At 52.5% G+C, this 13,718-nt stretch overlaps 1 protein-coding gene across 1 annotated transcript in view; it reads right to left on the bottom strand.

Moving 5' to 3' along the window:
* Positions 1-13,460, bottom strand: part of CSGALNACT1 (chondroitin sulfate N-acetylgalactosaminyltransferase 1) — an 83,008-nt gene extending 69,548 nt beyond the window's left edge. Inside the window, exon 1 of the mRNA XM_007455457.1 lies at positions 12,851-13,460. Within this exon, the coding sequence (XP_007455519.1) occupies positions 12,851-13,460 (610 nt within the window). The remainder of the gene's footprint in view (positions 1-12,850) is intronic.
* Between the last annotated feature and the right edge of the window lie 258 nt (positions 13,461-13,718).

The following is a 13,718-nucleotide window of genomic DNA, read 5'->3' on the forward strand; positions in this document are numbered from 1 at the left end:
CCCCCGCACCCCCCGCCCTGCCTTCCTGTCCCACGGCTGCAGCCTCAGTGCAGGAGCCTTCACCACCTCAACTGTTTACGATGCCTTGTCATTAGTCTCGCAGCCTTCACTTTCTTTTAAGGACAGAGAGTATGTTATATTTATTTTTATTTATTTATAAGTAGCTTTATTGAGATATAATTCACATACCAAACAATTCACCACTTCAACCACACAAGTCACCGTTTTTACTATAGTCACAGAGTTGTGCGACCACTGCCTCAGTCTAATTTTAGAGCATTTCATCTCCCTGGAAGGAAACCCGTACCTATTAGTGGTCACTGCTCATCCCCACCTACCCACCCACCCACCTACCTGGAGTCCTAGGCCACCAAAAATCTACTTCCTGTCTCTACCCATTAGGTGGTTCTGGATATTTCATGTAAGCGAATTACACAACATGTGGTCTTTTGTATTTGGATTCTTTCACTCAGCATCATGTTTTCAAGGGACATCTGTGCTGTAGTGTGTATCGGTACTTCACTTCTTTCTACGGCAAATACTTTTCTATGGATGTCACATTTTGTTTATCGTCCATCCACAGGTGGGCATCTGGGCCGTTCCCGCCATCTGGCTATCCTGAACACGTTTTTGTGTGAATGGACGCTCTCCTCTCTCTTGGGTTCATACTTAGGAGTAGAACTGCTGGGTCATGCGGTAACTCTACATTTCCCATGTTGAGGAACTGCCAAATTATTTCCCAAACCTGCCTTGACTCCCAGCCCACTCCAATATCCCCTCTACCCTGCTATCATAGTGACCCAGCTGGAAAGCCAATCTAACCACTATTAAAAATGGTCAACAGTGCCTATGGCCTGCAGGATAAACTAGAAACTCTAAAATGCATATAAACCCTTGATGATGTTGGTCCTAATCCTTCGGGGTCGTCATCTGGCCACACTTCCTCCCACCCAGACCAACATCCTCCTACTTAATACTCCAGCATCCTCTGACTGCCTGCAGGTCCGTGACTGCCCCAAGCTTTCACACGCCTCCGGGTTCTGCCCATGTCACTCCCCCGCCCCAGAGCACACGCCCTTGATCTGAGACAGTCGTCTTTCAAAACCCTTCTCCGTGATGCCCGTTCTGACCCCGCCACCTACGGCCAATCTCTTCCCCCTGTACCACTTGTTTAAGGTGTGACTCTGCCGTCACCGCCTATGAGGGGCAGGGACCAGGCGTGTGACTGTGTCCACCCCTAGCACGGACGATGCCAGCACAGAGGGCACGGCCAATGGATGAACAGACTGAACACCCAAGTCTTTCAAAACCTCAAAGCATAACTCTCCCATTACCCATCTATTCCTACATTTAAGAAGCTATGACGCTTCAGGTCACGCCTAACCCAATCACTTCCTCCTGGAACTTCATTTCCTCTCGGCTGTCCTCTACCGTCAGCATCCTCCCTACAAGAACCTGCACGTGACGAAACCTCACAAAATCGTGGTTTCCAGACCAACTGATAAACCAATGGAACCTCCAAGGATAGAAAAGTCTATTCCTTCCCTTCATCTACGTCCACAGCAAAGACAGGGGGCTGAGGGCAGAAGGAGAGCCGGGCAGGATGCAGGCCAGCGTTTCCAAGATGGAGCCACGCCCCTTGGTGTTTACTCTTCCCCCACCTCAGCTCCTATGGGTCCTACAATGAGAATAAAGTCATCGGGTCAAAGGTTCAGCGGCCCTTCCAACCCGCCTCCCTGCGGATGCCGACTTCTGATCAGCAGCCTCGGTGGAAACAGATGGAGAGACAGGAGAGACATTTCACAGACCCTGGTGACCGCTTACAACTCTAAGCAAAATATAAAAGATAATCTCATCACTGTCACCCATATGCTCCCTTTCCCTGGGTGAGTCAGATGGGGTCTGACTTGTAGTGCAGGAAGCGCTGGCTGCTGCTGACAGAAACATTTACAATGCAAAGGAAATGGCGGGGGGATCCCCTATCTACAAGTGGGCTGCGTTCAAGAGTGCACATGTAAAGCGCTCCGAATGCACAGGAACGCTAGGTTCTGTGGTGGGGACGTCCTCGGGCCAGCCACAGGGCCCTGATCCACCACACACCTGCGGAGACGCACCCAGTGCTGCGAACCAGCCCAAGCCCACGGCCGTGAGGTCCAGTCCCAGTTACGCCTCCACAAGTCAGCACGACAGACATCGGATGGGACAGGGGACCATCCCTCCCTCCCCCACAAGACCGGGGACAAGGGGCACTGGCTGCAGGGAAGGAAGGAAGGAGCTGGGTGACGGCCAAGGACAGAGCCCCAGAGGAGGCAGCAGGACAGGACACAGAGGGGAGAGCACAGCCTCCCAGCGCTTCCAAGTCTTGGCTTTATTTCCTAAACAACAGTCTGTGTAGAGTGACAAAGAGGTGGGGCGGCAGGTGCCAGCTTCAGCCACCAAAGTGTTCCCAGGCCTGCGGGGATGTGTGGGAGGGGGTGGAATACAGGAAGAAGGTGGATGCTTGATGTGGGAACAGGACAGCACCTTTCCCCCATTTCCCCTTAACTCCCCCCACCCAGCTAACACAGGACCTGCATCAACACCAGCAGGAGGGTGACGGGGATCCCAGGCAGACCAAAGTGAAAGGCAGAAAGGGATGGAGAATAGTAACCCCAAGTTCTGACAGTGCAGAAGGCAGGGATGGCTCCACACGCCAGTCTGGGGAGTGTGCTTGGAGATGATCGATTGTCACAGTACTGTTACTTGTTATGATCGTGTGACATTGATAGAAGAAATCCAAGTGGCCAACACCGAAACATTAAAATTCAAAGAATAGACATATGGTACCAGATAGGCTTAAGCAACCCTGTCATTTCTCCGATTCATGGCCACAGAGGAGAGACCACGGCATTCAAGGTTTCCGCTCAGAGGACCCAGGTGTGGGATGTCCCAACCTTCCCACTCATGAGCGAAATCAATGCAATTCAGTGCATTTAAATTGTTGGCTTGAGCATGATGGGTGAAACCATCAACAGACTGTGAGAAGAGATTACTGATTCATAGAGAAATGGAAGTAGATGAAGTAATCAATAGATCTTAAATTATTATTTTAAAAAGTGGTTTCACAATTCTGCTTCCACTCCAGGGTATGATGAGTTAAAAGACACATTGCTCACAATGAAAAAGAGCCAGACTCCCTTCAAATGCAGGACTTTTTTGAACTTCGGGGAGAGCTGAGGCCACAGAACAAATGGCTGGTCCCAAATCTGAGGAGAGACAGGAGCCTGCAGGGAGGGGAGGGAGGGAGCGCTGGCCCAGAGGGGCGGAGGACACGGGGAGGAAGAAAGAATGCCAAGCACAGGCTGGCGGCACAGGGACTCCCTGGGGCTCCAGAGAATGGAGAGGTCTGTACCCCCGCGGCTCTTCCTCCAGAAGCCTCCTCCGGTACTCACAGAAAATCAGAGCCTTAGAAGCGTCCACGAGGTGCAGGCCCGGGGGCGGGGGTCAGCAGCCATGTCGGGGGGCCCTTTCCTCCCGACCCCCTCTCTGGAACCAAAACCTATTGCTGGGGAAAGTGCAACAAACATTCTCACCCTCAGGAAGTGGTGAAAGCTCCCTGCAGCTGGGGAGGGAGGAATAAAAAGCCTTATTCCTGGGATGGGACAGGAGACACCCCAAGAACCAAAGACCTGGTAGGACTGAGATTTAATCAGAACATCAGAGACAGCTCCACTCCCCACTGCCCTGCAGTAAGCTAACAAGCTTGAATAGCAAGTGACAGCAGAAATGCTGGGAGGGGACAGGACAGGAGCACAAGGAGACCCTCCCCGAGGGGTCACAGGGCTGGATGGACAGCCCTCAGGCAGAACCGCCTCCACCCTAACACAAGGTATGACCGAGGAATTTGGAGCCTGGGATGCACTGAAGGTAACCATAGCAACCACAAACCTCAAGCCCCACCCACTCCTGCTCCCGTGCCTGCACACACACGGCACAGGAAAGGGAAAAGTGTGCCATTTCCAGGCATAAACACTATTTATCTCAGTCTCTACTAGCTACACCAGAGCCAACAAAAGTTATGAGGTTTGGAAAAGACAGGAAAAAAATCCAAGACACGAAGCAATCATCAGAACCGGACTCAGAGATGACACGGATGCTGGAGTCATCTGACAGGGAATTAAAAATAACTATGATTAAGGTGGAAAAGGTGGAAAAAGTGGACAACACGTGCGATCAGATGGGCAACTTCAGCAGAGAGATGGAAATGATCAGAAATAAATGGAAATGCTAGAAATTAAAAGCACAGTAATAGGTGTAAAGAACACCTTGATGGGTAGCCTCTCTGCTGAGGAGGAATCAGTTAACTTGAGGTGGGTCAATGGAAGTTACCAAACACAAAGAAAAAAACGTGAAAACAAAAAAGAAACAGAACATCCACTAGCTGTGAGACATTCACACAGGTGGAGTCCAGAACGAGACAGAAGGCACGGGGCAAAGAAGGACTGGCTGAAATACTGGCTCAGAATCTCCCCAAATGAATGCCAGACACCAAACCACGGAGCTAAGCAGTCCCGAGAACACCAGGCAGGAGAAACACAAGAACGAAGCAAAGCTGAGGCACAACTGAGGAGACAGTGCCGTACCAGCGCTGCCTCCCAGGGCTGCTGCCTGCACACGTGCAGAATGCTGACCGCGGGGAAGCTGGGGAGAGGCAGGCGGGAGCCCCGCGCTGTTCCTGCAACTCTCCTGTAATTCCAAAATGACTGCAAAATGCAGCATTTTTTAAAAGTGGTTTTGGTGTTAGGTACTCTGTTGAGAATGTACTAGTAACACCCAGGGCAGAAAATGAAGATGACTTTCTAAAGACATCCTCTCCACTCATCCCCAACCTCTGGCATTTATGTCCTTGAGTTTAGAGTTTAAATCTGATTTGCGATGGGTCCCAGGAACCCAAGTACTCTGTACGGTATTGTTTCGATGGAAAATATCCTCCCATCAAACAGCAAATTTACAATGGAAATTGACGAGCAAGGTGAGAACTGTGTACCTTGGGTTTTCTGTAAACTTTCTTCCACAAGGTTCGAGCCATCTCTCTTATACACACGGACCGGGCAGAGACAGGAGCTGAATGGGCCGCGGGTCTGGTGCCCCAGGCCCACGCTGCTCACCTGGCACGGGGAGTGGGAGGCCGAGTCCCCAAGGGCCAGCGGGGTCGGGGGGGACCTCAGGGGAGTCAGACTCTGGCCAGGCGAGGCTCCCGAATGGGCAACACCACTGTGAGGGCTGTGCAGCCACTGAACAGGGAAAGCACTGTGCACCCATCACCGCTGCTGGATGTGGTGAGGAAGACGGGCTGAGTCTGATAAACCAAGAGTGACAGAGGGAAAAGGGTCCGCGAGCTCATCGCACGGCCTCGGGAAGATGACGGGGAACTTCTGGCTGGAAGAACCTGAAGACTGCAGAGGGGAAAGGCTTACAGGGGGCAGGGCCTTGGGTGCAGAGGATGGCGCACGGGGAGGGGGAGGGTCAGGGCAGGCAGGAGAGCTGGGCACTGGGCGAGGCGGGGGGGAGGGCGGGAGGAGCAGCGGGAACAGAGCTGGCAGGCAAGCTGGGATCAGAAGGCGGGCGGGGGCCCCCAGGACTGCCCGCACCGTGGGCTTTCATCCAATCCAGAACTCACATAGAGTGCGTATGTTGAAGAAAACAGGACCGTAAACCCCGTCTCTTCCCTTAAGCACGGGACACGCCCGCCACCCGGCTCCCTGACAGCTCCCGACTGGCCCTTCTGCACTCCATCTTCTCTCCTGACTCGTCCGCTCCCACCCCTCTTCCACACTGCTGCAGGAGTCTCAGAAGAAACGCACCCCGATCAGCTCAAGTAAAGCGTTTCATGCTGAAGGCGCCCAGCCCCGCATGAACCCCTCCCCTTAACTGAATGATGCGGCCCCTCCCGTGCCTCTGTCTGTCTCCCCCAGGAGCTCATGAATTTCCTTCTCTTCTTTAAACACTTCTTCCCAAGAACATTCACACAGCTCACCCGGGTAGGGCCTCTCCCAACCGTCTTCACCCCTTGGACGTGCTTTTAGGTTTCCCCCATACCACCCGGGACCAGAGAAGCATGTGGACAGGTCAGAGACTCTCAGAGGTCCGAGGTGGCACGGCCAGGAGCTACGATCTAAAGGTCTGGCATCTGGGCCCATCGCTTGCCAGCTGAGTGGCCTGGAGGCTGTTACTTAACCTCCGAGTTCCAGACTCACACTGACAAAACAGAGATAAAATGAATCCAGGGTGCTGGTGGAAGAGGGGATGAGATGAATCAGTGCTGGTGAGATGTCAGGACATGTGCGCAGACACAAGACCAGCTATGATAAACCACGGGGTCCCCATCTCCGACCACGGGACCTCCAAGATGCCACGGCTGCTTGAGCACCTGAGAGCCACAGCAAGTGTGAGGAGGAGGCAGCGGTGGGCTGAGCGGGACTCAGGAGCTGAGCTCACTACCCACCTTCCCCCAAACAAGGGACCGTCTGACTACAGATCCAGGTGACACTGTGAGCTAAACCCCTTGGCCCAGGCCTCAGCGTCCTCGTGTCCAACATTCCCATTGACTCTCGGGTCCTGCCTGCTGGCTGGGCTGAGCTCCCCCTAACCCCACCACGGTCCTATTCCCCGGTCGGCTTTCCGGCCCCCGCCTTTTGCTGCCATCTGTTCCCCTCTCGCTCGCCCCTCCCCGTAACCCCATCTCCCCTTCGAGGCTGGCTCAGGTCCCACCTGCTCTGAGGTCTCTCCCAAGCCCCAGGGGCCTTCAGGCACCGATTCTGACACCCTCGGACCAACGGCCACTTCCCGCCACTGAACCTCAGTCACTGAGAGCTTTGTCTCCCCATGTGGGGAACCGGGTCCTTCAGGCCAGAGACCTGGCTTCATCCTCCTTCCCCTGCCCCTCAGGCCACTGGGGACGTTCTTCCCACCGAGCAGATGTCCTGTCCACACACATCGATTAAGCCTGGGCACCGGGCCTCATCCACGACACCGCATGGGACAAACTCGGGGTCTGGCTAAAAAACTATGGCTCCTTTCCGCAAACACCAGCTCCTCCCCAACGTGGCTGACAGACTGGGCCCGCTGGGCTGCACCCCTTGCCTGCCGTCTCCCCGCTGCACCTCCCACGGAGCCCGAGGCCTGGGTCCAGGACTCCGCCCATCGCACCTCTGCTCAGCACTCCCGCTAACGCAGCCACGTTCCTCCATCCTGGACATTCCCACAGCATCCCCAGCTCCCTCTTACAGCATATCCCTAGTAGGAAACGCGAGGCAGGAAGAACAGTGACACCTCAATTTAAGAAAAATCCCCTGGGAACGAAAGTGCCTCAAATGAGTCCAATAAAAATACTAACAACAAGGTTATCGTAAAACAAAGTTAAGACTTGCCGGTTTCTGCAGTCTTGCTAGAAAGTATTCCACACACACAGGATGGGTGTCAAACTAAGGTTGCGCCTGTCCCGGTCGCCGTGGGTCCACAGAGCTGGCCTCAGCGATGGTGTCGGGCTGCACAGTGTCCTAGTTCCGTCTCCCCGCCTCACCCTCCCTCCTGGCCTCTCTATTCGGCGGTAGGACTGGCTGCCCAGTTTGCAGGGACCAGAGCAAAATGGAAAGGTAGGGCCCCTTGTTCACAACTTACTAAGAATTTCAAAATATTCTGAGACAGCAGACTACCTACCCTGGCAGGAGGTTCATCCACTCCCCAGAAGGGGGGCTAGGGTCCCGCCCCCGCAGAAGGGCAAGGCCGCTACCCTCCTTCTCACCATCTCCCCAGAAAGAATCCCTCTATAGTGTAGCCTCAAAACATTTATTGGCATTTAAGCCTTTTATCTCTGATTTCAGAATAAAAAGCATTTCTCCCTCTTTAGGAACGTAAAGCATCAGCAAACACATGAGGAGACTTCAGGGAGGAAGCAGACAGAGGGAACGGGCTGAGGTGACAGAGGAAACCAACACCACGTAGGCCCGGTGGGAACTGGACAGTAAACACGCATGGTCCTTCCGTGCACGTGACGTGAGGGCGGGTGGGAAGGGCTGTCCTGGGTTCTACGGCCTTCGCCTCCCTGGAGATGCTGGCTGAGAACTGGGGCCCCACTCAGGACCTCAAGCCCTATGTCCTGCCCACAGCAACCTCCCTGCACCACCTGCTCTCTTCCCACCACACCCCGTCCAGTGCACGGAATCCTTGCTCTCCCTTATTTCTGTACCAAGATCCCCAGGCGCCCCCAAATGCCCGGCAATGCACGCCTGCCTTACCTGAACGCCTGCCTTACCTTTCCTCCCCAAGTCACAAAGGAGCATCTCCCTGAAATGCACGCCAAGCATCACAGTCCCGAGCACCCTGGTCTCCAAGCACCTGGCCCTGGGACTAGACTCAGCTTGTCTAGAAAAGCTTAGCAACATGGTCACAGGGCATCCTTGGAGGTTATGCAGAGGCACCAACAATGGACATAAAAATCTCCGGGCCCTCACTCGGTGCCTCAGCCACCCAGGAAGCACGCGGTCTTGGCTGTGGAGCACAGGAGGTGGGAGCTTACTGGACAGGCGGTGGTCATTAAGGTTTTAGGGCTATTCCCGTATCCCCTTGTTTTAAAACGCGTCTCAGGGTGCCATCAAAACCTTCAGTTTCTTGTGGCTCGTAGCTTGACTCCATCTCACCGTAAAATCAAGTCTTTTGGTGTCTGAGCGACTCTTGCCACCACTAACCCTGCAAAAGCTGGAGGAGGGGAGGTGCCCAGGCTGGTACAGAACCTCCCCATGGAGACAGCAGACACAGCACCTCACACAGGACTCACGGTGTTGGGTGTTTGGGTTGTAAAAGGGGAATAATTCGGGAGGCTAAATTGTTTTATGGAATGATGTCGAATGTAGGCCCCGGAGCTCTATTTAAATATGCCATCAAAGCCAAAAATTGTGCCTCTCAGACTTAAACAGGAGTCTGTGTATCCCACATAGGAGTCATGAACCACAAACACAAAGAGAGGTTTTCCATTCACTTGAGGAGATAAACAGTTAGGTTTCCAAAAGCACAGGGTCTGATCATGCGTTTCTACTTTATCTTCTTTTCCCAGACGGTCGTACAAAAAATTCATGTTATTATGTGAGAATCCAATGCAAGAATCAGTGCCAGTGAAACATCTGGTGAAGGGAAACTGGGGCAGATGTTGTTCCCCCTATGTTTCAGAGATAGATAATAATTCAATCAACATGAATAATAAATTAGATGGTCATCAATAGGCATTCGCCCTCCGCAGGCTTCACAGAACTGTAGGAAGTGCCCATGGTCAGGGCAGACCTTACAGATCATCTGTCTGAATCCCTCCTTCCACAGAGCAGAATCCCAAGGGTGGGGCATATCCTGTCACCCAGCGGGGGGGGGGGGCGGGGGACCCCCCAGGGGCAAAGCACAGGGTCTGATCATGCGTTTCTACTTTATCTTCTTTTCCCAGACGGTCGTACAAAAAATTCATGTTATTATGTGAGAATCCAATGCAAGAATCAGTGCCAGTGAAACATCTGGTGAAGGGAAACTGGGGCAGATGTTGTTCCCCCTATGTTTCAGAGATAGATAATAATTCAATCAACATGAATAATAAATTAGATGGTCATCAATAGGCATTCGCCCTCCGCAGGCTTCACAGAACTGTAGGAAGTGCCCATGGTCAGGGCAGACCTTACAGATCATCTGTCTGAATCCCTCCTTCCACAGAGCAGAATCCCAAGGGTGGGGCATATCCTGTCACCCAGCGGGGGGGGGGGGCAGGGTACCCCTCAGGGACGGTTCTTCGGCAAAGCCAAGAAGAAGAAAGCCAAAGCGGTGCTTTGTATCTTGCAGAAGGCTGGACCGGGTGGGCCTTTGGGGACATGAAAGTCAACTTCTCCCCAGCCACCAGGAGGTGAGGGGTCTGCGTCAGAGCCACACAGCCTCTGCTGTGTCATCACGCCTCCTGCCCAACAGCTGGCTTTACGTCTACTCAACTGTTATCATCCAGAAGCATTCCACAGGGTTTTATTATTATTCGTTTAAACACAACTAGTTCAGGGTTCAGTGAATCCGTGGCCCTTGTGTAGAGCTCTCTGAGGGTGTGGAACCCAGGTTTGCCCATGGACTTCCACTCAACTGCCCCAACGTTTAGACTACTGACACCCAAACACAAAATGGTCTCTCCAAGGTTATGTTTAAAAACCCAAATACGTTATGTTAAAGATACACTTCATCCTTATAGGGTCCCATTGCTTGTTCTCACGCATTATAAAACACAGATTTCAAATCAGACCCTTTCCGTTCCCTTCGTTCTCCTCAACTAGGTGTAGGCCAAAGAATCGTGAGCCAGGACTGCAAAGGTCTTCATATGTAATTCAGTCCAACCACGTCTCTGATGCTAGAGTCATGAATTATCACCTCCTGGCCATCTGGCTGATGACAGAATCCTTGCGGTGATGGGAATCCCACTTTGCTCTGAAACTTCACTGTTTGACAGTTACTCCTTTTGCTGAATTTAACTCTGCCTTCCTGCAGCTCCCTGACTAGTGAAGTCTTTCGTGATGCCCCAATTCCTGGGAATATAAAAGATCCCCTCCACCATCTTTTGTGATAAGAATGAAAAAGTGAGATCAACTGTGTATGACAGTCAAATATATAGAAACACATTTAAAGTGTTTGCATCTATTTACACATCATATGAAAATAGCTGACAAGACTTTCCCCAAACTTGGAAGGTGTGTGTGGACTGATGTGCCTTCACACACAGGCTGTGTTAAGCCCCACGGGGCAGCATGACAAGAGGGTTTCGGACAGAAAGTCAGACGTACCACAGAGCACCTCAGCTCAGGGACAAGAGGCCTGAGTCACCGAGAACCACAGGCCTTGCACTTTAGATCCTGTACACAGAAAAGCAGACGGGGATTTCAAACATGAATGCAGATTACAAATCACTGATTTGTAATCAAGTTCTTTTGAAAGTGCTTTGTGCAAGGGCAGCTCTGGCAGCATACTCCACAACCAGGGTTTCCTTTTTAAGGATGTTTAATGATTTTCCCTGGGGGTCAGTTAGGCAAGTAATAGTTGTGGAAATGTTTCATAAACTCTAAAGCACTATAAAATGGGATGCTACACCCTCATGATACTTTAAACGCTTACTGAGTGCTTACCTTGTGTTTATACTTGCTAGCTCCCTAGTGCATTAGGCACTTTTAATACCTCATATAAATGAGTAAAATCCTGACATCGGTGAACGAAAACCTGTCACTTGCCATCCGCCTCTACAAGGATGAGGTCAATAGCCAAGGCAGCCGCTGACCTTCAACTCACCCTGAAAGGAGTTCAGGGTGGAGATCAGGAACGAGGCCCTCTGTGCTCTGGGAAACACTGGCAGAACAGGCCTTCAGATAGAGATTTTCAGGAGATTTTATGAGCCCAATTTCTTGCATCTCCTCATATCTAGAAAAGCACTAAAATCATGAATGGTGACAACTGTTCCTCGTGACTGGCAGCCACCTTCTGCCAGAACGTGTGCTTCACTGCATGCACCCCCTTCACCAAAGTCACACATATGGTGACCCTCACCCCACCTCTTAGGATCAGTTCCTCAGAGCTGTCTGAGATGCTGTCCTGGGCTCTCGTCCTCATTTTGTCCCCAAATAAAATTTAACTCACTACTCTCACATTGTGCTTTTTTTTTTTTTTTTCAGTCGACAGACCAAAAGATTGATCTTGCAAAAGATTTCTTTACCTAGCTCTAGGTATATGAAAAATGATAATATACCAAAATTGCATTAATTTACAGTTCACATGTAAAGGGGAAAAAAACCATAAGACAGGAAAGCGTCCAGAGAGAACAGGTATAAATAGCAGAGGGAGGGTTTCTGGTATTACTAAAGAGGGTTTGTCTTGCCTACAGGTTGATGAGACGGTCGTTACAGAACCCAAGTAGGGAGCGGGATAAGGTGGACAAGCCATGTGTCTGGGAAGTATCTCCTTTCCGGAAACAGGAGGAAGAGCTGGATGCCCTCGAAGGCAGTTCCTCTTCCAAATTATTAGTTGATTTCTGAATCAGTAACAATGGAAAAACTGGTAAGAAGAGTCTTCCAAGAAACTCCAAGATGAGGCTGCTTTCTTCTAAAATTGACACAAACACAATTAATACTAGGTTGTTCTGTGCCCATGAAGAAAGGTGAGGCATTCACCCTCCTAGTTTCCAGGTGCTCTGACCACCTCTACAATATGACCTAGTGGTTAAGGACATGGATGCTGGAATCAGACTTCTGGGTTCAAATCCCAGCTCTGTCACTTGCTAACAGAGCCCCCTTAGGTGATTTACTTAATTAATCTGAGCCTCCATTCCCTCACCCCACAAAAGGGGTCACTGCAAGTGTAAAGCTCCCAGAACAGAGCTGAGCGGACCTAAGTGTTACACGTGCATGTTTGTGACTACTGTCCTGTCCGGGGCCTGATGACAGGGCCCGGTCTCTAGACGTGCCTGGGAGAAGGCATAAAACGAAAACTGCCTATCACATTCTATTTGGGTTTCAATGTTTCATGTTTATATTTTGTTTTCTTTTTCTTTTTTATTGAGAGCAAGAAGATCCACCTTCTTCTGCCAAGAAACAATGAGCCTGTCCACTCAGTGACTGCGGTTTCCATGAGGAAGTGAGTGCAAGCAGATATTTCTGAAAAATACAAAAAGCCAAGCCTTGCCTTCAGTCGCTCGTACAGAGCTGCCTACGCGCCATCCCCAAAGCCACCGCCAGCCTCTGCAGCCGGGCTCTGCCTGGGCCCAGACCCGGGTGCCCCTCCGACCACTTTCCACCCCCTTCGCAAGCGGGCCAACCTTCGATGAAGTCCGAGGCCGTGTAAGGACGCTGGTCGGGGCTGCTTTCGGCCGGGCTGTTCAGGGCCTCCACGGCCAGCTGGATGACCTCCACCAGCTCATCCCGCTTGTCCTTGCGCACAGGCTTCTCCTCGGGGTGGCGAGTCAGGCCCGTCTCCAGCTGGTACACTTTGTGCAGGGTGAAGCTGTCAAAGGGCACAGCGGCATACTCGGTGGCCTGCTTGACGCCGGTGTGCACCTCCGCCCTGTCTACCTGGGAACGCAGGAAGGCCAGCAGGTCGGCCTGGGCCCTCCCGGGGGGGCCCGCGGGGTCCCCGGCCAGACGCTGTGCAGTCCTGAGCTGCTCGCTCCTCTCCCGCAGCTCCTCCTGGAGCTGTGTGATCTGCCTCTGGAGGCTGCTGATGTAGTCGCGGTGACGTTCTTCCCACTCCTGCATCGCCGCCTGGTACCCATCCTTCCCCGTGGGGCCATTGGCCCGGGGCAGCCCCAGCTGCTCGTCATCGCCCCTTGGCGTGCAGGCCAGCATGTAGAGGACAGAGACGACGCAGCAGAGGAGCACAAGCAAGACCACCACCCGGGAGACCCAGGCGAGCAGCCCCCGGCGCACCATCCTCGCTCAGGGATCAGCCACGCTTCCAGCAGCCGCAGCGTTCATCCCAGACCACCCGGCCCGCGAGGGGCGTCCCTGGACTAGACCACAGGGAGCACACGTCCAGGGGTCCCCGAGCTCCTCTCATCCATTTCGGTCTACACTGCGTCTTGTTCCTGGGAGTCCACCACCAAGGGCAGCAGGTTCCTGACTTCTAAAGGATGAACTTCCAGGCAGAGGCAACGGGTCAGGGGAACCGTCCAAGTTGTCACGCTCATT

The sequence above is a fragment of the Lipotes vexillifer genome, unplaced genomic scaffold, assembly GCF_000442215.2.
Source record: "Lipotes vexillifer unplaced genomic scaffold, Lipotes_vexillifer_v1.1 scaffold414, whole genome shotgun sequence".
In the NCBI taxonomy this organism is placed as follows: Eukaryota; Metazoa; Chordata; class Mammalia; order Artiodactyla; family Lipotidae; genus Lipotes; species Lipotes vexillifer.